Here is a 26,597-nt window from a genome sequence, read left to right on the forward strand (position 1 = left end):
AATTAGGTTTGATATTTGATACCTTAATCCATGGACTTAGGTTAGATATTTGATAACTTACTTCCCTATAAGTTGAATTAGGTTTGATATTTGATACCTTAATTCCATGGACTTAGGTTAGATATTTGATAACTTACTTCCCTATAAGTTGAATTAGGTTGAATATTTGATACCTTAATTCCATGGACTTAGGTTAGATATTTGATAACTTACTTCCCTATAAGTTGAATTAGGTTTGATATTTGATACCTTAATCCATGGACTTAGGTTAGATATTTGATAACTTAATTCCCTGATCTAATAGGATTTATATTATAGCACAAAATATCAATCCACAAGCGCAGTGGTTATTTGATGCCTCTAAAGTATTAGTTCTCTCAGTTTTTCACATTTCTCTTTAATCTTTTACAGAACTAATGTATTGTACCAAAGCCAGTTTTAATGACAACTGAAAATAATACGATAATTTAATTGTGTTTGACACACGTGAATTATCAACATGCACCATTTTGAGTGTTAACAATATACTGTTGTGTGAGACTGAGTATAGGGCAAGGTTGTCAAACTGCGGGCCAGTGGTCTGTGTTGTAACCGTATATTGTATCTTTCATTATTGTAGCCACCTGTGTTCCAACCTCCACTCAATGGATTTATACTACTATTAGTACATTGCTATGGGGAATAAGTCATAGCCCTACTCTTGTGTATTTGAACTGTTATATCTGAGTTGTTCCTTAAATTCAGGAGACATGGATGCTCCACCGCTGACAAAGGGTATTTTTTCACTATCAAAAACAGGAGCAGACGATTTAGTATTTTTCTTCAGTTACAAAAGTTACTTACTTTACACCATTACCACCATTGAAAAGTTTGAGCTTCTAATTTTACTTCAAGTTAAAAATATGCAAAATAATTAATTGCATCCCGAAAAAAATCCGTGGCACTATATCCTATATTGAATGAAGTACTGATTGCGCATGCACCAAAGGCGAAATAAATCATTTTAGATTATTTTTTGTATTAATTAGACATATATATACACAGGTACACGATTAAACACCAATTATTGTTCAAATAATGAATATCATTTATGCTCTGTCGGCGGTGGAGCATCTTTAAATTCAGGGGACATGGATTCAGTTTGATGGTGTTATTACATGTAATTCAATAATTCATGTAATTCAATAATTCATGTAATTCAATAATTCATTCCCTAGGCCTCAGTCAGTTAAAGTTCATACAGTTTCTTTAAGTATGTGCTTGAGGTTGTATTTTATGCCTGATGGCCAAAGGTCAAGGTCATTGAAACTAGAAATAGACAATTTGTTTATGGGTTATGACTTTAAGATGCTAGACCGCTTACAAATGGTATTTTTTATCTATCGAAGACAGGAATAGGCGAATTACTATTTTTTTTTTTCAATTATTAATGTAATTACTTTACTACACCATAACCACCATTGAAAAGTTTGAGCTTCTAATTTTACTTCAAAATGAAAATATTAAAAATAATTAATTGCATCCTGAAAAAAATCCATGGTACTATGTTCTATATGGAATGAAGTTCTGATTGTGTATCCACCAAAAGCAAAACTAGTTATTTCATATTATTTTTGTGTTAATTAGACATACATTTACATGAATATACACCAATTACAATTCAAATGACAAGTATTGTTTTTGCTCTGTAGGCAGTGTAGCATCTTTAAGATGCCTTGGGCTGTTCATGTAGATTTTCCTTACTGGAAGTGCTTGCTGGATATCTTTTATTTATATCAAAGTTTCATCTACTGGGGTAGATCCCAGATAAATGCTTTGAAGCTCAGAAATCTCAGAATGAAAAGCAATGTGTCACATTTTAACTTAGAAATTGGGCCAAGGATAGGTTCAAATACACTTATCTTATTCCCTGGTCCCTGGTACACAAAGTATATTTATATACAATAGAGATATACTGATATTTATATACTACATTGTGCTAAGAAATTATACATCATTATATAGTGTTAACCGTTATGTGCCACACAAGACAGTACTGTTTATAATTAAATATATATACAGTGTTAATTACTGTTTCAGATTGAGTTACCTTTATCTGTTATTACCTGATCTATTGTTGTTACCTGTGTTTATTTCTATTGTTTTACGTGTGTGATATATATTAGTAAAGGTCAGACAACCAGAATGAATTGTTTAAATGACACCAATTAAATGAAAAATACATAAATGTGTTAATAAAATAATTCAAAATAAAACATTTTTTTACGTGACTGTATTTGATATGTTTTATACTATATAGTCAACTTTGAACTTTGATCCCTGTGTATTGTTTACTTCACCAAAAGGGAATATTGAAGATTAATTTTGTTATATGCTGTAGAAGGTTCATGAGTTTTATTTTCATTAGAAATGAAATATAATTAATTTGTTTTCTTCTATTTCACAAATAAGATTTACAAAAGTTATGAAACATCTTTTGAAAATTAAAAGTAACAATCGACTGTTTCCAACTGACAATATTCTTTGTCCAGGCAACAGACAATATTTTTAGCCCAGATACAGCCTCCTGTCATACTAGACATTGAATTTAGTTGTTAGGGCACCAAAGAAAACTAAGAATCAGAACACTAAAGTTGATGTTGATGGAATAACTATTTGACTAGTTAAACAAAAAGCCTTTGAATAGAGTCAACGTTAATTTTGTCAATTGATATGATAGATGTGTCTATAATTGTCACTAACACCCTAGTCACGGGTGTGTTCACTGTATAGAAAATGAGTTGTGATATTATTGTTATCAATTATTAATATTATGTATATCTGTGTGGAAGAGATAGAATGTGTAAGTATGGTTGTGTGATTATTAAATTACCAGTATAGATAACAGTTCTGTGTTTATTGTATATATTCCTGAATTTTTACTTACGGGACTACCATTTATGAGAGATTTATTTGAATGTACAAATGAAAATCATAATAATTATGATAAAATATGTACAAGTTAAAATCTTATGAGGATTAACTTCAGAAAGGTTTAAACTCTAAATCTAATTCAGCAACAATACCAAATTAACTTTGTTTTCTATTTATTCTGAGTCAATGGTTTACACTTGGTCAAATAATCTCTTTTCAACCTCTGTGATATTTTTTGCTTTGAGAATATCTTGAGAATATGACAGGACAACACTTTGCTGTCGTGTCTGGGTACATTTAATTTTGTGTTTGAAACTTTATCAACACCATTTTATTAAGTTGTGTTGTTATGCATAAATTAGTAGATTCTGAGTTTATAGTCCTTACATATTGTACTGTTGAGTACCTTACACTGGGGCTGCGGTGGTCAAGTGGTCAAGGTATTCAGACATATTACCTCTAGCCCTCCACCTCTAGGCTGCAAGTTCCAAACCCCACATAGGGCTGTTGCCTTGAACTGAGTGCCATATTGAGCATAGGTCAGTGGTTTTTCTCTACATACTCTGGCTTTCCTTAACCTTTAAATACTGGCATATCCTTAAATGAGCCGCTCTCTTCTTGCTGTTGATAGGATGTTTAACAAATAATACAAACCTTCCTGTGTAAACTGTCTTTCATGTTGAGTGTACTGTTATAAATAACTACATGTACAACTTTTTCCCTTCATCATTAGGGGGCTACAGTGGCGGACTGGTAAAGATGTCCTGACATATTACCACAAGCCCTCTACCTGTTGGTTGCGAGTTTGAATCACATGATGTGGGGTAGTTTCCAGGTACTGACCATGATCAGTGGTTTTTCTCCACTTACTCACCTCTAAGTTATGTTTGTTTTTCTGTTTTTCTGTGATGACACTATTGCTGTAAGTTTTAATCTGACAGTGTTAGTACAATCTCAATATGCATACACTGGTACAAAAGATTTTCATAGTGTTATCATTTTGAGATGATTGATTTGTGAAAAATTTTAGATGATGAAAACTTAAACATTATGTTTACACTCATCTCCAATTTCACGGATTGACGTACATTGCAGAAGTGATAGATGTGCTAAAGTAAAAAATTTACACCAGAAGGATAGTAAGATTTTTTGTTTTTTCTTTTGGCCATATTTACTGCAGTAGAACTTCTCAAACATTGATGATATATACATTTTTCTGACACCTGTTAAATAGATCTCATTTTGTGACTATTAAGTCTTACACTTTTTATGAAACTGTTTCAGAAATCAAACTTATGGTATACCTAAATTATCCATTGGTGATGTGCAGGGTACAATAGACAGACTATTTTTTATTGTGAACAAAGTTCAGATGTCATGAACATTGTTTGATTGTTTAAACAGGTGCCCGTTTTTAGAGTGCAGACTATTCGCTAAATCTTTAGTTATGCCTGTAACGGCTAACACTATGTGTGTAATGGTGCTGTGGTCTTTGGTTCTGACATATGGACTGAGGTAACTGCTTTCAGCGTTTACAACATAACATTGTTTGCTAGATATAGACACTAGACGAGTGTGCTGTGATTCTAGGGTTGGGGGTTAGTCAGTGTTTAACTGTTCAAATTGTATGAATAAATACAATCTACCTGTGGAATTTTTATTTACACTTTTTTGTGTGTTTATACAGAGGTGTTAATAACTGTCATATGTTGGGCATTATATAGTTACTGGTTCAGACAGGCTCTAGTAACATAGCTACTCTAATATTACAGTTGATTGTGTTGAGTAAATGAAGTTGTTTGAAAAGGGCAATTACTGTCCATTGAGTTAATGATTTTCTGGAAGAGAAATATGTAATAAAACATAGATAAAAAAAATCCTTGTTTTTATATTTTGTACCTGTGCATCTGGCATACAAGCCCTGGAAGACTTTCACTATGTACCTGATTCAGCTTTGTTCTGTTTAAAAAAATTCCTCAAAACCTTATTTCCCTAAAACTTTTCATCTTATGTGACCTTTACATCAATATTATCAATGACTAAAACAATGTATTAAGGAATTCAAATTTTCATTAAAAATACTTTAGCAGATATATGAAGACTTTGCACATATCTTAATACAATTGACTAGGTTTTATGACTGGCTTTTGATTTCTATAGTTATATTTAGCATATCAAAAAAAACACAATTTAAAAATGCTCCACCGCTGACAAATGGTAATTTTTCTCTATCAAAAAGAGGAACAGACGATTTAGCATTTTACTACAGTTGTAAAAGTTACTTACTTTACACCATTACCACCATTGAAAAGTTTGAGATTCTAGTTTTACTTCAAAATAAAAATATTAAAAGTAATGAATTGCATCCCGAAAAAAAATCCATGGCACTATGCCTATTGGAATGCAGTACTGATTGCGCATGCACCGAAAGCAAAATAAAAATTTTAAATTATTTTTGTGTTAATTAGACATATTTTATATATACAAATTAAACACCAATTATTGTTCAAATGAAGGCATCTTTAACAAAGGATGATAATTCGTGCTCTATCCGGACTACGGCACCCAATCGCCTCGCTGAACATCAGCGCCTGCTACCATCGCACCACATCCACGTCCCTCAAAAAGGACGTTTCTATGACGAAGTGATAGTGGGTTCGATATGCTGACATAATCACTGTGTAAATATTGTCAAATTATTATATTTGACAAAAGATGACAATTTATTGACTCGTGCCCTTTCCGGGTCTCGAACTCACGATCTACGGCTATATATAGTTATACATCTACATATATTACATATACTGTATAACTACAGATTCAAAAGCCTATGGTTATATACATATTGTGTATTGACAAATTTGCGATGAGATCTATATCTTTACCAGAACAAATAATCATACTCTGCCTCCACTGCGTTCCCGCCAGAAATCTTCCATCTTCCTTCTGTCGTTCAGAGCTTCTCATCACATCTACATCTTTATTACCTTTAAGAGCAGCAGGTTCTTGCCAATGACAATCTCCATATTTACGCTTTATAAGGTGACTGAAAACAATAGATCTTTGTATTATGTTTTTTAAAGAGGAAACATGAGAAGGACAAAATACCGGGTAGACAGGTGTTAACATGAGTATTTCCTGTAGTTATCTGGGTTTTCTGTAAAATTTACTCTCAATAGACCACCACTAAAGGGCAATACACCTATCTCAATATTTTATGCAGAACTTTCAATTATTTGTTCAAAAACTGTAGAAGAAATTTAGAGATCTGGTGTAATATGATAGATTTATCTCTATTGTAAATCATTTATTGGTAATTTCGATAAGCCCAGATGGGAGATCTTAATCGGAGATCATCTATATTTGTTTTCACTAAAGCACAAGAATTGCATTGGGCTAGTCATGGGTGATAAAACTTTAATTATAAAACCGTTAATCAAAAGTTTTCTGATAAAAGAAACGTGCCTGTTGAAAGCCATCTATTTTTTAACATCGCATGCTTACAATGGAAAGCAGTAAAAGCAAAAAAGACCATATTTCAAAAACCAATTTATTAACGATCATGATAAAGGATAACGTGACACTTCGGTATATGTATTTAATTTTGGATAAGGATTTTGTGGTAATGTGTATCAATAAGTTGATCAATTTTTGTTTGGTAATTATAGAATTGTCGATCCACTGAAACACTATGATAGTTAAATGTATTACGTGTATATTGATTATACAGTATAATTGAACCATTTTTGTAATGATCATTCCCATTAACTAAACAGTAATATTTCAATGTTTAGTAAAAAAAAAATGATTTGTAACCTCGATCGGATTTTTTCAAAAGCTAGACAAAATCAAGAGTGCGCATTCATTAATAGTGCTTTGCAATATATTTAGAGTATACTGTGATATTTTGTAATATGCTTCAATATCTTTTTGTTTTATGCTTTGTGATAACATAATCTACCATAATACATATCATTTGTTTTCATTCTGTCTATTTCAGATTCAAACTCTACCCCACACTTAGAAGTGTTCTAACGAGTACTGAGCATGATAAAGTGTGCAGTTTGTATCAGTTAGTTACAGTTTATATGCCCATAGACCATTTTCTGATAGAAAAACAATCGATACAATTACATATTCTATATGTACTATATACGAATGTAACTCAAGTAGAATACGAATTTTACCGATTTATCTATCTACAATACAAAGCAATAAGTTGCATATTTCATACAAATAACATTAGCTCTTGTGAGCCATTATCGCGACAAACAAAAGTATATGCATTATCAACAACAACAGAAAATCTCTTTCCCCTAAATCGTCTAAAATGGTCTATGGATAAACTGTATTTTATCCTCAGACTCTTGTGAGATATCCTTAGGCTAGTTGAAACGTTATTGAAAACGGTGAAACGTCCATATTACCAGTCTATTGTGGAAATAACGTGTTTGTTTCGAGAACAAATACGTCATTAGCATTACGCTGAGGAATGTCAACATAGAGTTACTGACATTGACTGGAACAAAAACAATGTGCGTAGCCAACCAATGTTATGTCTGAATAGTACTGTACGGAAGATAGCATTGTTCGTGGCTTTGGAATGCCGTTTAACTAAAGGTACTAACAATAAAAACTATCACCACGACAGTAGTACTAATTGATTTATAATGACATAATTCCATGTGTGTTGACATTGTAAAGTGGTAGTGACAAACAAATCTAATATGTCTATCAGTAGATAGTTTGTCGTGTCAGCGTGTGTCACAGCTTCATTCCTCCTTCTTTTCTGGATATAAACTGCGCGTCATCATCTATTAACCACATACAAATGTATATCGTCGGTACTCGTATATCATATTTCAATAATCGATTATAGAAAGGTGACTCCCCTTTTAGTAAACTTTTTAATCGATTTGAATGCTTTAATATACGAATAAGAGACCATTGGCATTGTAAAATTGTAATTGTTTCATGAAGATTATTGTACTTGGCGGGTTTTACTGTGGTAACCCGCACCACTTGCTCGCCATCATCCCTACTTCTTCACATCAAAGACGCCGGACTCGCCACACGGATACACAAAGTAATTGGCATTATTGTCAAAATGATAAAAGTTTTATTAGGGTCTACTGTGACGGCGTCCATGAACGTTACCTGTCAAGTCATATCTTGCACACGGAACACGATGACATATTTAGTAACCATAAGTTCTTGTAATACATACCTTAATTCAGTAATAAATTTCAAACAGGACTATAGAAGGCGCAATTTGTAAATCATAGCATATTACTGAGTAACGTTTCCAATGGCATTGCTACAGAGAAGGACGCTGAAAAAAATAGTATTCCTTTATAGCCAACATTCATTGATCAGATGGTGGGTTATTCAAATCGCCAAGTTCAATTCTTGGGACCGCTATTTCTCTGAAAGTATTGAAAGGATCTTCGCAATCCTCACATGGTCCTAAGTTAATGCATATTGCATTTTAAGACGAATCCGTCAACAAGATGACCAACAGCCATCTTGAATTTTGATAGTTGAAGATTGTTACTGCTATTTTTTCAGAAAGTATTGAAATGATCTTTCTACTATCATTTGTATACGTGCTTCTTATTTCCTATTGTTCTCCCTATTGCATTTATATTATGCATGATAAGCGACCATCTCGGATTATGCCACTTTCTCAAAAAGTACAGAGAAGCATCCTCGATACTCCAGGGGTTCCGATCACTAACGATCTCTACACCTCTGGACTACCAAGTATATAATAGTAAACTGGAGGCAACATAACAGAACAGAGAATTTAGTCCTTTAATGCACACCAAAACAGCACTGTGGTTGACTGTGTGACTTTGCAGTAGGGCGTCGCTCTCTCTGTAGGCTTCAAAGAATTTTTTGCTGGCTTGTAACTGGTTAAGATTTTTTCCTCTGAGCTGCCTTCAGTTTGACTATGAAATAGTCCAGGGGTGAAGATATCGTAAGTGATCGGAATTCCTTTAGTATCGATGATGACAAATCATTGTGTCTGGTTGGTCCGGTGTTCAGTTCTGCGTAAACGACAAATCCAAGTACAACATGTATGACAGATAGTGACCATACTAAATTCGTCAATTGAAGTGTATTGCTACCAAGAAGACTTAATCTGAAGTTTCTCTGCGTAATATTTCAAAGGGAAAAGAAAATCAGAGAAAATATCCTTCTCTCTATTGAATCACGTAGATGATTGTATGGTGGACGACAAATTTTGTTTGATTCGTGACACATGCTACTGTGTCATTCTATGCTGCATATGTGACTTTCTTTACTAAATCTTCTTTTTATACCTTCTTCTCTTCATATGTAGAATGACTTGAATGAAGCGACTAGATCATCACCTTCATTAGTAACTTCAAAAAATTTATATCACTTAATTCTAATGAAAAATATCCAGCCTATTACAATTTTGGTGACAGATATCCAAATATTGTATACAAAGTTAAGACATCGATATAGCCAGTTAAATTTTGATTTATTTCGTGTAAACGTAATCAACAGTCCAATTGTTTCTGTGGTCATAAGTGTGAGAGTGCCTATCATTTTATCTTCCAATGTAATAAGTATGTGAATGGCAGAATTATTTTATTAAATAACTTTAAAAAACTTGAATGCTGATTTAAATTTGGAAGTTTTACTATGTGGCAGCGAGCTAAAAGCTGATCACATAAACCAAAGTATTTTCAGACACGTGCATCAATTTTTAAAGTCCAGCAAATGATTTTGATTTTATTAAAATGTAAATTTTGTATTTAATTTAATTAATATTATCTAGGTTGATTGCCTCTTGTCTCGTCTTTGTATGTTAGAAGAAGGCTTATATAAGTTGTAATAACATTTGCCTTATCCCATTGTCTTTTGTTTTGACAATAAAATATGTTGAAACTGAAAAAAAAATAAAATAAAATAAAAAAAAAAACACATGTGAGACACTGTACGGGTGGCGTTGTGGAGACCAGAAATGTTTCACAACGTAAAAAAGTGATATATAATAGACAAGAACTTTAATTATAGGTTCACGTGCGTACATAAGTCTAGTACATACTCTCTCTTATTTTTGGTGATTCCCGCATAACGCTTGCGAAATGTTTACTATGGAATCAATTTTTTTCAATTGGGAATTGTCAAAGATAGCTTCCAAGCATAATGGCGGTACACATGTTCTCTGTAGGTCCCGTCTTAACTGGCCATGTCTAATCATTTAGCTCGGGAACCATCGGGATAGGTAATTTACTTTGTAAATAGTTAGGGATAAATAATATGACTTTTTTTTTCTTGACTTACACCATGTGCGTTACAAAGATAAACTATTATCAATACCAAGAGTCAATATGAAGCATGCGTATTCCAGCACACTGTACCATACGAAGTATGTTGCTTTTCTAAGTCAGTAAATCCTTGCTCTATTCTTTTTAAATTCGCTAAACCTATTTATAGCGACTATAACGAATGTACACGTACAGGCAACATCACAAATAAAGAATAAATACATTCATCTGCTTGAAAAGTGCAATAAGTTTCTCCATGTGTTCTTATCCTTCAGTGTTTGTATGTCAAACTGAATCAACACATTTCTGTTTGCCCCCATAGTTCTTTGTCACTGGTTAAGCCGTTTGTCCTTTGTCTGTATAATGTGACTGGGAAGGGTGTCTTTGGCGGCATGCTTCAGTGAGATAGCACTACAAAAAGGGCATAAGTCCTACTATTACAAAGAGGCACAGCATAAATACACTGCATTTCAAACCGAACTAAGCCAATCGATCCACCAACTCCTGTTTGAAAACCAGAAAGCGCTTGTTCTTTTTGTCTTCACTTCAAGGGGTGTCGTATGTGGTTTTAAAAGTATAACTGACACAACATTTTTGTTTTTTGAATAACAACCACGCAGAGTTCTTTTGGTGTTATATACGACTGAGCAATTGGATAAAAAAAGGAACACCCATTTCAACAAATAACGCAAAATTCATATTTACACAAACTAGAATTTAATCAATCGTGCACTCAAGTAAATTACATTTTGGGAAAAGAAATTAATAATTTCTTGCATGGATTGTTTGGAGTTTATTTCCCGTAAATGGTATTATTATGCGTTTACAATTGTCAAAAAGTAGAATGTAATTTTTTGAGTGTTTGTACCACCTAAATAATTAACGAACTTACCATGTTATTGAAAATTTCAAGCGCAGAATGATTTCTATTATAACTACATCAAATTTCATTATAGTTCTAAAGCTTCAATGACTTTCAATAAGCGAGATGATGATTTGTAAATATAACATTAACCGTAAGTATCTTATCACTGTTACAGACACATTAAAAACAGAGAAATTGAAGGACTCTGGTATGGAAGGCCAAGCCTGTACATCTGTAAGGACGTCGCTATTTGGGCGGATATGTAACTGGAAGGACACTCTCCAATGTAAAGCGCTTACTATATCGACACAGGAGCCCAAACACGTAACGGCAAGGACACCGTATATAGCGCTTTCTGAAATGACACAGGGATGATTAAAGAGAACGCGTAACTCTGATTGAAGGCCACGACTAAATACCGATTAAGCTGAACGGGCATGTAGCAGGAAGGACAGAGATATTGGAAGGATTCCGCGTTCATGATCAGTATCTACATCATACTAAAGACTACAAGGACATATTTAGAAAACACGAAATTGCATTACATGTTAGTGGTATTATAACATAATGACGTTTTTTGAATGATCAACGATTTGTGGTATGGAATCATTCATTTTTCCTCAAGATCGTCCTCTGGGTCACACACATTGAACAAATCCCATCTGTATTATACTTGCAACTTCTAATATAATTAACAAGTAATCGGAAAGTATACACAGTTTTTAATGTCTCTCGTTTTACCATACTTTAGATTTTCCCATAAACAAAGAACCATAACGCTTTCGTCCGCCATTCCTTGACATGAATAATGTTCCGTATCTCTTTTCAACTTGTTCAGGATCACCATCGTCATCGAGATCCTCGTTATCCTCGTCAGATCGTTTACCAAAGTAGCGACCATACCTGTATTTCAGGCCACGTGCACTTCCCAGGTTCAGTGTCCCGTACCGTTTGTCCATGACGCCCTCGTCACTTTCATCTTCACGTTTGGTGACGTCACGGTACCGATACAGCCGACCTATACCACTACCTATGTTGAGCGTGCCGTATCGTTTACCGCGTGCTCCGTACCGATAACCTCCTCTGTTCTTCTTTCCACCGAGGAATAACATTCCATACCGTTTTCTTGGGTATCCGTATCGGGATGACCCCATGAAGGTTGTGCCGAATCGCTTGGATATGTCAGCATCCGGATACTCAACGTCATCCATTTCATTACTTCCGGACAAATCATTACTGTTGTCTAATCCCGTCATGCTGTAAGCGTCCATCAAGCAAGCGTCAGGATTATCGACACATCGCTGACATACATCGTATGCCTTGTCCTCCATACAACATGTCGTCAGCTGTACAGCAATATCTCCCGGAAGTCGTGAACACCGGAAACAGATCCCGGCAACATCCAGGTCTTTATCACAGCGTGTGCCCTCAGACATGTCACTGACGGGGATAGATACTTCCTTTTCCGCTGAGGCAAAGGTCATGCCGTACACCAACACAGCGAGACCGAAAGCTAGAACCATCTAAAACAACAACCACAAAAAAATAATCTGTCTTCTTTTTTTAAAAACAAGTCAAAATGTAACAGTACATTATGATATATAACTGCAATTAATTGTTTGGGGAAAATATCGCATCTAAAATGATAAAACTGTAAAACGAACAAGAAAAGAAAAAAGAAACTCGTAGGCAACCTATTTAAAGGTCAATGCATGCCCTATCAAAACGTTAAATTCTGTCTGTGTTTCTGTCAAACATTTCCATGGTTTCACAGATTTGTTTTTTTCAACAATTGCACAAATCACGATTCAGTTTTGATGGATAAATTTAATATTTTCGAAACCAAGGTAAAACACAACGTTAATAGATAAAACTATGAAGGTACCATGGAATACATACATCCTCGATACGCCAGGGGTTCCGATCACTCTACACCCCTTGACTATCTCATAGTGAAATTGGAGCCAGCTCAGCGGAAAACATTTGACCAACCACAGGCCAGCAAAGATTTCCTTTGAAGCGACGCCTATCATCAAAGCCACACAGTTGACCACAGTGTACCGTTATACGGCTATTTTGATGTACACCAAAGGACTGAATTACCTGTTTTGTCCTGTTGCCTTGAATTTTACTATGAGATAGTCCAGAGGTGTAGAGATCGTAAGGGATCGGAAACCCTGGAGTATCGAGGATGGAATACATAGAGAATACATTATTTTTTGTCATGCAACATTACAAAAATGCAAGTTTTTTATATTTAGCAGTGTTACATTTTTTAACACATTCGTATTACAATGTTCAACAAAGATTTCCGACTTTCAAGCAGTGGATCAACCAATAGTCGGTCGATGGAATCGGCGCAAGTGTTAAAATAAGTTTTTTTCCTTCAGTGCCGAATACAGAAAAAATGCAAATGCTAGTTGCTTTGTGCTTTTTTTTGGTATGAAGGCGTCGTTTTTCCGAAAATCCTTTACATAGACGGATAAATAGAAGGTAAACAACCAAAATGATTCATTATTTTAGGATTACAGATATAATGTCGTACCAGAAATGTTTTAAAACCAATTTTGAATTCAGCGTCAGTAAAAACACCGAACACATCGAGAGAAAGGGTATTGGCTGTGCTTTATTACTTATCAGTCATGTCAGTAGAAACATTACACGTAGTAAACACATTATTTAAAACGGGTTACTTTTCACACTGTATGATTATCTGATAATAAGTTTTCTTATTTGTGATTTACAGATTTCTCAGAAATGTGATACACTGAATGCTTACAAAAAATTCCATAGTACTCTTTATTTGTTTAACCCAATCATGTCCAACCCTTTTATACAATCCAAGCATTGATTTTCATATTACTTGCGTCTGAGTTATTTTATTATCTTTTCTTTTTTTGTGTCGAAATGAGACATTTGCAACATCATGGACAATTCATGCGAAAGTCGTTGGTCATTAGGCTTTAATGCATTAAATTTTGTTTATAAGAATGTAACAATAACATAAACATAAAAATAATGTAAAATGACGTTTTTCACACCTCATCCTTAACTAAAGGTGGTATTATAGTGGGGTTTTGGTAAAAACTCATTATGTGTCTAGTAAACTGATTAAATGCACGCTTACAAAACACGTTGTTCATTGTACTTAATATGTAATAATATTGAATACGTAAACAAACCGTAAACAAAATCAAAATATCCAGTTATCTATTAGTGAGAAATTCGAAGCATCACCTTATAATTCTATAATACTGCATGCAATTTAATAGGTTTAATGCTCCGCTGGCTCATTGCTAGTTATTCCGATCTGCAGACTAGTTCAGACTATTTAGCCACAAACGCTCTGTAAAATTTGGAAGTTCTAGTTGATTTTTAATTAGTATACAGTATCCTTTCACTATGATCAACAAAGGGTTTGATATAAACATCACAGAATCTTCACTCCTCTGGTAATTTGTTTCCATTGGACATGATTAATAAACACCCGAATCAGTAAGTACAATAACAAAGCAATGTCAGTCACCACTATCGTAATTCGCTACCTAAAAAAGCTTCATTAAATAACAGAGAAATGAATACATTACGTAACTTTTGCCGATTTTGATGCCAATAGAAAAATCGATTTTTGACAACCTAGTCTAGCACACGGTATTATATTAATGCGTGAAAACTATCAATATTCTCTAGGAACCCGCGTTTTAACAATTGCTGTAAAATTCTAATGCTTTCTCCATGTTCAAAAGCCCATAACGAACCTTGATAATGCCAATATTGAGTTTGAACGATATGCTAACTCTATAATACGACTGCCAAAGTAACAAATGGTATCTAAAGAGCATGTTTTACACACAAGTACATCTGAATACAACATACTATGTACAGATAGGGCCACAACATATTGTTTGTCTATGGCGGACATATTGGTTCCAACGTATTGCTAGTTTGGATTGACAGATTTTTACATCCTATGCAACTACGCTGGTAAACGTTCAAGGCGTCGACTGAGAAATAAAATTCATTGTACTGCTGTTTGACCTACCAAAAGAAGGTCTGAAACTCACGACCGAGAGGCAAAACTTTATCATCTCTTTATGACATTATTCTCCGTTCATACTGCTAAAAAGGGTTAACTTATGTAATAATTTGATAATTCATCTGGTAAATAATATATTGGTATGCTTAATTAATGATGATGCGAGTATGAATGACGATCATTGATGAGGCTGAATGATATGAGTGTGATAGTCATTTTTGAGGGTATCAAATAAACGATGCAGCTGTTGATTAACAATTTGTTTATACCACACGTGGTATAAACTCTGTCGCATTCTGATTGGCTGACACGATGAACTTTGACCGAACTACGTCTTTCTGAGTGTCGTGTCATCATTTGTCGACGTCATCAATAATCGAGTGACGTCATGCTATGCTGTGATTGCCGCTTGACGCCAAAACTGCTGTTGGATAGCGTACTTATCCTCGTCGTATTTCTATCGGCTAAAAGCGAATATAATTGTGGTAGAAACAGGTCACGCGACTCATGGCTGTTGGATATGGAATTTATTCCACACTCGTAAGTTATTTTTTAAAAGTTACAAAAGACACTCGCTAAAGCTCGTGTCTTTTGTAACTTTTAAAAAATAACTCACTCGTGTGGAATAAATTCCATATCCAACAGCCACTCGTTGTGTAACCTCTATATCTCTGAATATGTAAAATCGTCTAACATAAATATGAAATAATTCATTAAATATAACCCTTTAAATCCAACTTACAACAAAAATGTTATCAGTAACATATGTGACATATTGTGACAATAATATTAATTGTTGGTAAGCATCAACAATGTGTTATTAACAACATTCTAGTTATGGTAAGCAAATTGCATTTTTATATCGGTTATATGTCTTTACCATCCTTAGTTGCACCAAATGCCAGGTTTTACGCACCCTGAAAACCAGACAACTGATACAGGAATGATTGTCCTCTTGTTTTTATCGTAGTTCCATACAATTTAAGTCGGTTAACAAACCAGATACGGAGATTGTGTCGATCTCTCATCGAGTAATCCCTTTATGCTAATCGTATTATAAATGACAGTTCTCCACAGGAGTGTGAGCGGCGATAGAAATCTTGTCTCAGCTATGTCCAGTGCGGTATTCTATGTCCAGTCCACCTACCCAGTGTTTACACTGTAAACAACAGTCTGTGGTGATTAGCAGGCTGTTTTGTTTTCTAATCATTACGTTCCTTTGATGGTAGCTTGTATTACCAATCATCAGACTGTTCCCATAGTCCTCATCCTTCTCTTTAAAGACTCAATACGCGCTAGAATGTGAGACTGGGGTAGGAATTGATTCCGGTCCGGATCTATTTTTGACGGTTTTGTATTTCTTAGACATCAAAGGAAGCAACAACAAAGCTACAAATGATATAGTTTAGGTGATCACGGAGTTACATAAACATTGACAAATCAAGTCAAACACTCTCATTGTCGTCATTCTCGTTACACTCGTCAATTATAGTGATATAACATAGTTGGAAATCCCTGATAATCCAGAGTTAGAATCCCGTGTAAAAGCGGTTGTTTAGGTCCTTGTACTGACCATAGGGCAGCGGTCTCTCTCCGGATACTTTGGCTTTACTCTACCACCTAATCCTACCATGTCCTTACATGACCCTAGCTGTTGATAGGATGTTAAGGAATACGCCGTTTCCGGGATACAGGAGTGTTTAGATTTATTTAAATGCGAAAAGGATAAAATATGTGTGTCATGGTTCACGATTAATAATCTTTTGGGACAATGAGAAGTTTAGACTGTGTTTTATTTATTTTAATAACAAGCAAAATCTGAACACTAGACATCACTTCTAGATAGATGCTTACGAAAACAGGTATATTGTATTCGGAAAGACGTGCTAAAAAGTAACTACAACAATTTGTGATCTGGAGGGTAGAATGAAAGGGAAATTCTGTTGATTGCCCCGTTAAAGTAAAACTAGACTGTTTTCTGAAAGTATCCAAATTCTACCAGAAAAACTAATTCTGAAGGTGCCGTATAGGTAATCATGAAATGCATGGGATAGATAGAGGTTCCCCATATAGAGGTTCCCCAACAAGTGAGTGTTGTTAATCATGTTTATCAAACTCGACTTTGTTAATTTAAATTTTAGTAATTTTTAAAAGATTCGAGCTTTAGCGAGTGTCCTTTTACATGATAAATGATAAATATCAGTTTTTCGTCGCCCCATGACTTTAACTCTATCTTTATATCACGATGGTCAGTTGTTTCTCGTCTACGTCAAGAAAGCTAGTTCACCACCACAATTTGCATACTGCGTATCTTTCCGCTGTAAAATATACTGCATAAAAAGAGAGTCAGATTTCTATTGTATATGCTTGAGATAAACAACCACCTTTTAATTTTATAAGTGCATTTTAAAAGAAAATGTGCCATGAAAAGTAGTCTAATGTCAAAAGCCATATAGGCAAACTATCGGAACCAAGAAAGGTTGGAAGCGACCAATGAGAGGCTCCGAAGGTGTTTACAAACTGCTATGAAGTTTATCATATTATTGTCCGTTATGAAACATGCATAGCTATGGCATAAACCAGTACTAAATCTGCAGGTATGAGAACAATGAATTTCAATATCTTAAGGAATAGTGCTCATAAACATTGTATGATATCGTTATGTTATATGTACCGTAATGTTCCTCCTAATCAACCAAGAAGAACTTCTTATATGGTCTTCAACATCAAAAGTGACTAACATTTGGAGAATAATAATATTATCCATGCAAAGGTTTTCAATTTAAGAAGATTAATACGAACTTAAAATGAATTTTGGCAGTATTGCAAAAAAAAAAAAACCTAAGGAGGGGATTGTTACGTTGCGTGAAGCCTGTACTGATACTATAATATTTTCGCAAATATTAGTCATTGGCTTTATTGATGGGTTCCCGCTTTCCTTGCTCTCAAATTATTTTCTTGATAATGTAATAAGAAACATTAAGTTTTTCTTCAACACCTTAGGTTATCAACATTCTACATGCTATTAAATGAAAACCAAGTAAAGTTTGGTCAATTATGGCACTTAAACATAATTCATTGTCAAAACAACCAACAAAGGGATCGGGTAAAAGTTTTTGCTATTTATAAAAGCCCTCTCCTAACATGCAATGACTAAACACATATCTCTTCAAATGTCTTTAAGGTGCATTTTTATATTGTGTTCCGCCATAACTTATCTCGTGTAATATCAACGTAATACATTTACATTATTAACGAGGTCGAAGGACAATTATCAATGATTATGGAAATGCGAAAAATGCAACACAATGTGTTGAAAACCTCCAGACCGGAAGTATCGCCGGAAATGACTTTACATGTGAAAATATGCTGATATCAGCTGATCAATAGCGACGCGAAAGCCTAATCACTATTTAGCTATTACATGATCGATAGTCATCTACAAATTAGCAGTAACTGTCGCCCAATCATCGTGTCGATAATGGCGGAACACGGTCACGTGACCTCTGATGGGGGTTGTCGGCGAGAAATGGCGCGTTTTATTGTTGAGCGTTGCCGTGCTTGAAGGAAATGGGAAAAGCAACACAGAAATCTCATTTCCGTAAATACAGAAAGCTGTTCGGCATGAAGGTAATGAAGTAATATGACTTTAGTGCTTTATCGGTTTTCTTTGAATGAAATTAAAAATATGCTTACCACACGATTTCACTTAATTACAGAAAATGCATTTCGGCTATGATTTGAATGAGGGCACTCCGGACGAAATGGCAGCAACGTGCTTATGGTTCTCAATTCTACATTGGGCTTAAGTAAGTCTTTGTTTTAGATCTGGAATGAGTTCCAACAACGTTAACGTTAGCTAGGCAACGCTCTCAAAAGGTGCATGTTCGGTCCGATGTATATGTTGATATTCAATCCTAGCTTTTTATCCGGATATTTTTCTTCGTAAGAAAAGAATAATTCAGATATTGTTGAATAAACAAACCTGATGATGTCGGGTTAGATTTTCAAATGAATTTAGACCTTCTATTACTGTTTAGGTTTGTTTCTCCATGTTACCATATCGCATTTCCCTTCGTTTTAATGGACCAATAATCTCTATCCCCTAATGCCTTATTTTCCGGTGATGACCTCTTTCCCGTGCAACCGTTTTCGTGTCGGTGTTTTTCTATACTGAACCTTTTATGATGACCGTATACCTTTACCGTAATACAGTAATCAAACTTTACATCCTCAAATTCATCGGTCGCCGTGTGGCGAACCATATCTCACGTCAAATAAGAAATAACCCCAATGTGGCAAACATGTTTCCTTCCCATTTAACATTCATCTTCCTATGCTCCTTGGTGTTAGTTATCAATATCACTGAATAGTAATTATCATACTGTGAAATATACTCGTAAACCGCAAGACTAAACGTTGAAAGAACATAACATTTTTAAGGTATATAAAATTACATGAAAAATTCTCTGTGGCGAAACCCTCTCCGCCAGCAATCGACATATCCTTTATTATCACCCTAAATGTCAGCGACTCATTGTAAATTAGCCCTGGTGTCTATTTGATATAGTAGCCCGTATTCATTCACAAAACGAATGGGCGGCGGTCCAAAGAGGTAATAAGACGTTCACGAGTGGAAAGAAACGGAGCTGTGACTTGGTGATCTATTAACATCTTTATTTGGTAACACAAAGCATGAGCATATGTATTGTTTCTCCAACAGCAGAGCATGAAACACAATTTGGAAAGCAAAGGAAATCACACCACTAACAGTGAAACGCATGTGAACGACAGATCCATACATTGAGAGCGTATGTACGTAGTTGCTAAATTATCTTAAATGTAGTTGATGAAGACAGTGAAATAAATAACATGTTGGTAAAGCAATCGATTTACACGTTCTCAACACTACCAGCTAACTACTCAGTGTTATAAATACTGATGATGAAAACAAAGAGTTTATGAAAAGTAACGCTTAGTTTGAATTTTATGTGTCCGGGAATAAAAGCAATAGAACACCAAACGGATATTAAAATAAAAGCAATTAGATTTGACTACCTAACATACTCCCCAGACTTTAAATTTGTCCACTTTATTAAGCTTAAGCACTTTCACATTTTGTGAAGTTTGATATCATTTTCTCCGGTAATTAATCTGCCGGAGAACTGATTTGGAAAAAAAATCAGTTGTAGTCTTTATTCAAGTTTCCTGAAAATCGGAATGAATTTAAAATTGAATGCCTCCAGAAATGAAGCTGATTGACTATTTAGTGCTGATAAAGGTTACTTAAAGTAGCAACTGTAACAATTCAACCCGAATTTCCCCGAAACGCAGTCTTGTCCAATGAAACAGATTAAGTAACAAACATTTCGTACGTCAGTCAGAGCAGACCTTTTTTCCATTTCTTAAGTAGGACTATTACAAACCAGTATGTAGTATATAACGCCATTTTCTGTAAGTCGCATCGAGGATAGAAAAGTTTTCAGCATTTTCGATGACTTTGATGAAAATGACTCGAATGAAATTATTTTGCCTATTAATGTATGCTGTTGCAACGGTATTGTGTATGATTGCAAGACGTTATCATAATCAGATGTCGTAAACGCTTATTCGTAATTGTTATTCAACGTGTTTGATCCGGAAGGGACACGTGTGGCTAGCAGACATCATGGCGCTATTGGCCTTTTTTGTACTTAGTAGACTTTCGATGCCCAGAAGGTTTCACATTGCTCGAAGACTTGGGTTATGCGTAACTACAGTTACATACAACGAGTTCTTTGCATTGACATAGGGCGAGGGATCGGGTGGTGCCTTCGCGCGTGATGCTGTAAATTGAAGCCGTATCGGATATCAGTGAAATTGATGTTATAGACGGCTTAATCCCGATTAAAATTGGAAATTTATACCTACATATCTATTATATACCCACGCTGAAATAGCGATGAATATAAATCTATGTTATTTCTGGCACAAGCTGTTCGATATTTGGCATAGATTCTGGTAGGCTGCCCTGAACAACCCTTTTCTTACGGACAGCAAACTTTGATGTAACAGTTTCACAGCTTAACAATGGTCAAACGGTAGTCGTTATAACCAAACGTATCAATAGGAAATTATTCTCATATGACGTCGTCACAACAAATCATTCACCTTTCAAAAGCTAAATATACCAAGGCGTTTATATATCACTTTACAAATCATTTTCAGTCATTATCGTGTGACGCAATGTTCATCTGTTTTGCCCGTTGTTGTTTCAGGTTTATAACAAGTACCACTTACTTATTTCATGTCTGTCTATGCATGTCATATACATGTATCATGATATTTCCATAAACCACGGGTCATCTCCACAAAACACACCACAGAGGAGATAATGAACACTATCTCAAATTTGAAATAATGTCGATAGGTTTTATGTCGTATACAAAACATAATCTGGGGAAAATGATATTGTTTGTTACGATACTTCATGTACAATGAAGGAATGCCATTTATCTCTTTTGTTTCCCGAAACTTATTGGCCGCTTATTGTCCAGGATAAGAAAGACAAATGTCAAATCCAGATTTTAATAACGTTATGTACAATTTTTTAAATGAACCCAAAACGAAAAATAATTTTATCTATTCAAACCGTTTTCATCATTAAACTAAATCAGTCCAACATGTGACAGATTACTGATATCTTCTTTGCATCATACGTGTTTGGTATTTATCTATTTCATCCCTATGAGGTAGTAGTGCCCTCTAAAACAGGCCATAATAGATAAATATTCTGTGCATTATTGATCCGATGGCAGATTTTTCTCGAATTAGAATATTTCCAAAGTGGATCGAACTATTGCTACGATTTTTATATTGATTTCAGATATAAAATTAGAACTGTTCCGCAAAACTCGGTATTACAAATTAAAGCTCCCATAAAGACACTGTGTCAACTTGTTAGGCCGACAGAATCCAAGTAAATCTTGTATTATTAGCCAACACATGGCTGTATAGGAAATCAATTACGATATATCACCTGTAGAAAGGCCTATCTCTGTCACACCTCACTATCTTCACCATTCTATCATCCCATGCTCACTTAATCTAATGTCACATAATTGTTTTACATGCTTTTTTATTTTTCTATAGTAAACCTTTTTCCACACAAAAAATAAATAAAATAAAATAAAAAAAATAGAAAATTAGATAAATAAACAAGTAAATTATAACCGCTGATAACCTGCGTTTTGATGATGTTTTTCCCTAAAAGATATATCATCTGTGATTTGTTTTTAAAAGAATTGACCTACATTTTTATGTCTTTAAAATTTTTGACCTGCTTTTTAATAATGTTTTAAAAACATTATATTGAAAAAATCTTTCCGAACTAAAGCGTAGTGCGTGTCGTGATCAGGGTAATTAACTTGAGTTCAAATTCTGGAAGAGCGCCATTGTGTTGCCGAAGCATTACCGTAATTACTAAACGGGACTGGAAGTTAAAATCCATGTCGACTCGAGTTATCTACGGTGCATCTTAATGAAACACCGCTGAGTCAGGATCAATAGCACTTCTTCTGCAATGTGTCAACTCGACATGTGCCTTCTGTCATAGCCTGGTCACGTGATTTAGCCGTGACGTAATATGTCTATGATAAAGGTCACATGTTGACATATCCCAGAGGTCCTAATAGTTCGTTGCTCATTGAAAAGTAAAATGCCAAGGAAAAACTTACACTAATAAAACTGCAATATTCGATCACTCAAGTTTTCAGGAAATAGTTTTTGTTCAATGCTGTTCAAATAACGACCATGCGAGGGCATACACGTTTCAGGGTAAAACGGTAAAACATTAACTTTCGAGAATTGAAGTATAAAAGCCCAATTTACAGGGGACACAGACCTATAGAGATGAATGCAGCAAACCATTCTTCCTTCGGCCCTGCAGGTAGGGCGTTAGAATTGTACCTGCTGTCCCTATTGTATGATCGTAACAGGCGACTAAATTTAGGATCTTATCTTTTCTCTTCTTCCTAGCTGACTTTATCTTTCCTAATGCCTCCCTTGGCACCGCCTTACTTTTGGTTTTGAGTTGAGCGTTCGCCCCTGTGAGGAAGGCTCTGGGTTCCGTCCCCTGGCCGAGACACACCAAAGTCTATAAAAATGGTAGTTTCTGCTCCTGCTTAGCGCTCAGCATACAGGGAGCGGGACGACTGGTTCGCCCGTTGTCAGTATAATGTGACCGGGTGGGGTGTGTTGCTTGGTGTCTTCGGCGACATGTTTCAGTGATATAGCACTATAAAAAGGGCAACAGTTCCACTATACAAGAAGACACAACATGAATATAACGCAGTCTCCCAAAACACGCACCCAGCACAACATACACGCAGCGCACCGCATGCATGGGAGGCCGTCCTTACATGACCATAGCTGTTAATAGGACATTAATTCATCAAACAAACAAACCCTTCATGTTGGTCATGTAGCCACCGTCCTGGTTATCTATTTCAGTTCTGCTATACTTTTAGCCAGTAGCTCGTGGTTTCTTATGCAAGAAAGTTAATATTTGGCAAAAAGACGTATTGAGGTTTGGAGGGGCCGCGATGGCCGAGTGGTTAAGATGTGCCGACATATTACCACAAGCCCTCCACCTCTGGGATGCGGGTTCGAATCCTATGTGGGGCAGTTGCCAGGTACTGACCGCTGGCCGGTGGTTTTTCTCCGGGTACTCCGGCTTTCCTCCACCAACAAACCTGGCACGTCCTTACATGACCCTGGCTGTTAATAGGACGTAAAACTAAACAAACCAGTATTGAGGTTTGCAAAGTGATGAAGCACAAAAGGCCATCTCTTACAAACTATTGTGATTGGTCCATTCAGAGTCACAGCATCTTGTGCCAAATTGTGACAGAACGTAAAACTGTGACATTTCATGTTTTATACGAAAAAATGAAATTATGAAATAATCACTATATATCACTGGTAAGAAATTTTGAACTTCTGTCGTCTATTGAAACTCAGAAGTCTTGACAAAATAAGCTCTAGAAATTATCAGCATCCGCGAAGAATGAAAACATTTTACAAATTACGGTATAGCCGGGTATTATATCGCTGGTGATTTTTTTGCGGTTTTGCTAAAAACTGTTCTCAAAATATTGAGATAATGTTGAATGATATACATATATATATATCTTAAAAGTCTGTTCGCGAAATATCAAAGCCGCTTAAATTCAATTTCCTGGTTTTTAGTTAAATTCGATAATATATGAATAACCCACAATAAGGCATTTCAGTATATGGAACTTTTTACAATGTAAATGTCCTTGCTTCTGATGTTTTATGGAAATATATCTAAGAATCAAAACACTTCATAATTACCTTAAGAAATATGGGATGAGGTATATCACAGTTTGACTTTCCGTGCGTATGCTTTATTGCATAAATATCATGATTTTTGGCAATACTGTCTTTGTTAAATGAAAACAATGCATTGCAATTCTAGAAATGCTGGTAACTGTGTAAACACATTAAACATATTAAAAGCTCTTCACAAATCGGTTTGGAAATTATGGTTTATGTAACTTCAACTGACCTAGCGTATGAAACTGAGACGACTAGATAACTATACCATTACAAGAGCAAATCCGATTAAACTATTTAACCAATGTGAGACAGCAACCTGCTAAAAAAACTAGACAACGAAGACCACAACCGACTAAAGTACTCGATAAAAATGACCACAACCGACTAAAGCACTCGATAAAAATGACCACAACCGACTGAAGTACTCGATAAAAATGAGACCACAACACTTAAGGCCTGGCCTAATATGACTTTGTAGCCGACCGAAACTTATTATGACCACAAGCACCCAATATCAAAACACAACTAGATATAGATACGAAATCACATCTGACTTAAACACTAGTCCATTATCAGGCTTAAACATATTTGGATAGAAGACTACTATGAGACCATAATCAGCGGAAGAATTTACCCATTATGAACCCAGATCTTACAACAAACCACAGACTGTTCGATCACAACCGACAACAATGCTTAAATGGTATGAAAAATGTGGTAAAGATTACTAACAGCATCAGCGAACATTGTGGCAGTTATAAAGTTGACGGATTTCTGGAGACAAAGGTTACTGTACTCTTGACCAGAACTGCAATTGACAATGCTCTTATCACCAACACTACTTATATTCCCACATACTGTATATTATCATTGAGAATTTTCAATCGACGTTATTCTTTTAAAATGTATAAACCTATTGGGACCACCCTTTAACTATGGTACGATCTATAGATGGTCAGCGTTGACCATTGTCCGTAGGATTAATACACCCAACAGGAAACAGACGCATCAATCGATCTGTCGTCCTTCATCTATTGTCCGAAAATCAAGCTGGACATCTAGGATAATGTGTTGTTTATATCACAGATCCAAAACACGATTGACACGCGCCATTTCACGCGATTACATGTGAAAGCACGTTAAATGACCAGATGACTGTAGTGACCACAGCCAATGAACAATTTGAGTAAACATGCTTGAAGAACGCGATTGTACCATTACTGGATAGGCAATTCAAAATGAGAAGAAGTTTTATATTTCCCAAACAGAAATATTCTAGCATGAACCGCTTATAACACTGAACATATTGCAAATGTGAAAACTATTTTGGCATAAAACGTTATTATAGGAAACTAAATTGAAATTTAATTATACAGCAGGAGAAAGAGAATGAAAGAAGTAGTCATTAAACCATCGTTACAATGGAAAAAGATTGTTGAGCAAGAGGGTAAATAATTGTAGAATATTATACTTCAAATTCAAAGAGGAACAGAATAGGCATATTTTCAATACATATAAGAAACCTAAATTGATAAAAAAAACTTCCGTGATAAAAAGTTCTTACCTTGGCTGTGCTGTCCGGATTGTCACGAGTGCCAGTTCCCGAGAACTCTGCTGGTCTTATAGTGACGATGCTGATCAATACACCCGAGTTAGTGAGTAGCGGAATCTGCCGACAGCAGGTACAGGTATTGTGACATTTCACCGCTTGGATAAACAGGAACTAACGCCTGGGAGATCATAGAACTCTGGTATGCAAATATTTTTCCATGTTCAATGAACCAATTAGGTCAACTTCTGTTTCTGTGTTTCTTAAATGGCGACCTGTGATTGGTGACATTTGATATTGCCGAATCAATAGGTGATATTTCACGTGTCAACACCATTAGTTGTACAAATAATATCACGATATGACGTAACATGTGTAGTTTAGATAGGTATTATGCAAATTGATTAAATATGTCAAACGTATACAATAATATTGTTTTGCTTACAAGATGATGACATCAACATCATCGATCTTAAATGACGCGTACTAGAGTTTATTTGGTGCTAGAACACTTTACAGAAAGAAATTCCCTCTTATTTATCTTTTGAATTTCTTAGAAGATGTTGACTTCCAAAGAGCTATTTCGAT

At 35.2% G+C, this 26,597-nt stretch overlaps 1 protein-coding gene and 1 long non-coding RNA gene across 2 annotated transcripts; one reads left to right on the forward strand and one right to left on the reverse strand.

The window, feature by feature from the left end:
- The first annotated feature begins 1,157 nt into the window (after positions 1-1,157).
- LOC138321061 (uncharacterized) lies at positions 1,158-2,270 on the forward strand. The gene is made up of 2 exons (XR_011208276.1): positions 1,158-1,795; positions 1,886-2,270. It is a non-coding gene; the product is annotated as an uncharacterized lncRNA (long non-coding RNA).
- Positions 2,271-10,917: 8,647 nt separating this feature from the next.
- LOC138321062 (uncharacterized) lies at positions 10,918-26,294 on the reverse strand. Its single transcript, XM_069264471.1, has 2 exons — positions 26,025-26,294; positions 10,918-12,605 (listed from the first exon to the last, which is right to left on the reverse strand). The coding sequence occupies exon 2, from the start codon at positions 12,603-12,605 to the stop codon at positions 11,820-11,822; it is 786 nt and encodes a 261-aa protein (XP_069120572.1). The 5' UTR covers positions 26,025-26,294; the 3' UTR covers positions 10,918-11,819.
- Between the last annotated feature and the right edge of the window lie 303 nt (positions 26,295-26,597).

The sequence above is a fragment of the Argopecten irradians genome, chromosome 4, assembly GCF_041381155.1.
Source record: "Argopecten irradians isolate NY chromosome 4, Ai_NY, whole genome shotgun sequence".
Taxonomy (NCBI): Eukaryota; Metazoa; Mollusca; class Bivalvia; order Pectinida; family Pectinidae; genus Argopecten; species Argopecten irradians.

Coding starts and splice junctions, on each gene's coding strand:
- LOC138321062 (XM_069264471.1), bottom strand. CDS start 12,605: ATGGTTCTAGCTTTCGGTCTCGCTGTGTTGGTGTACGGCATGACCTTT.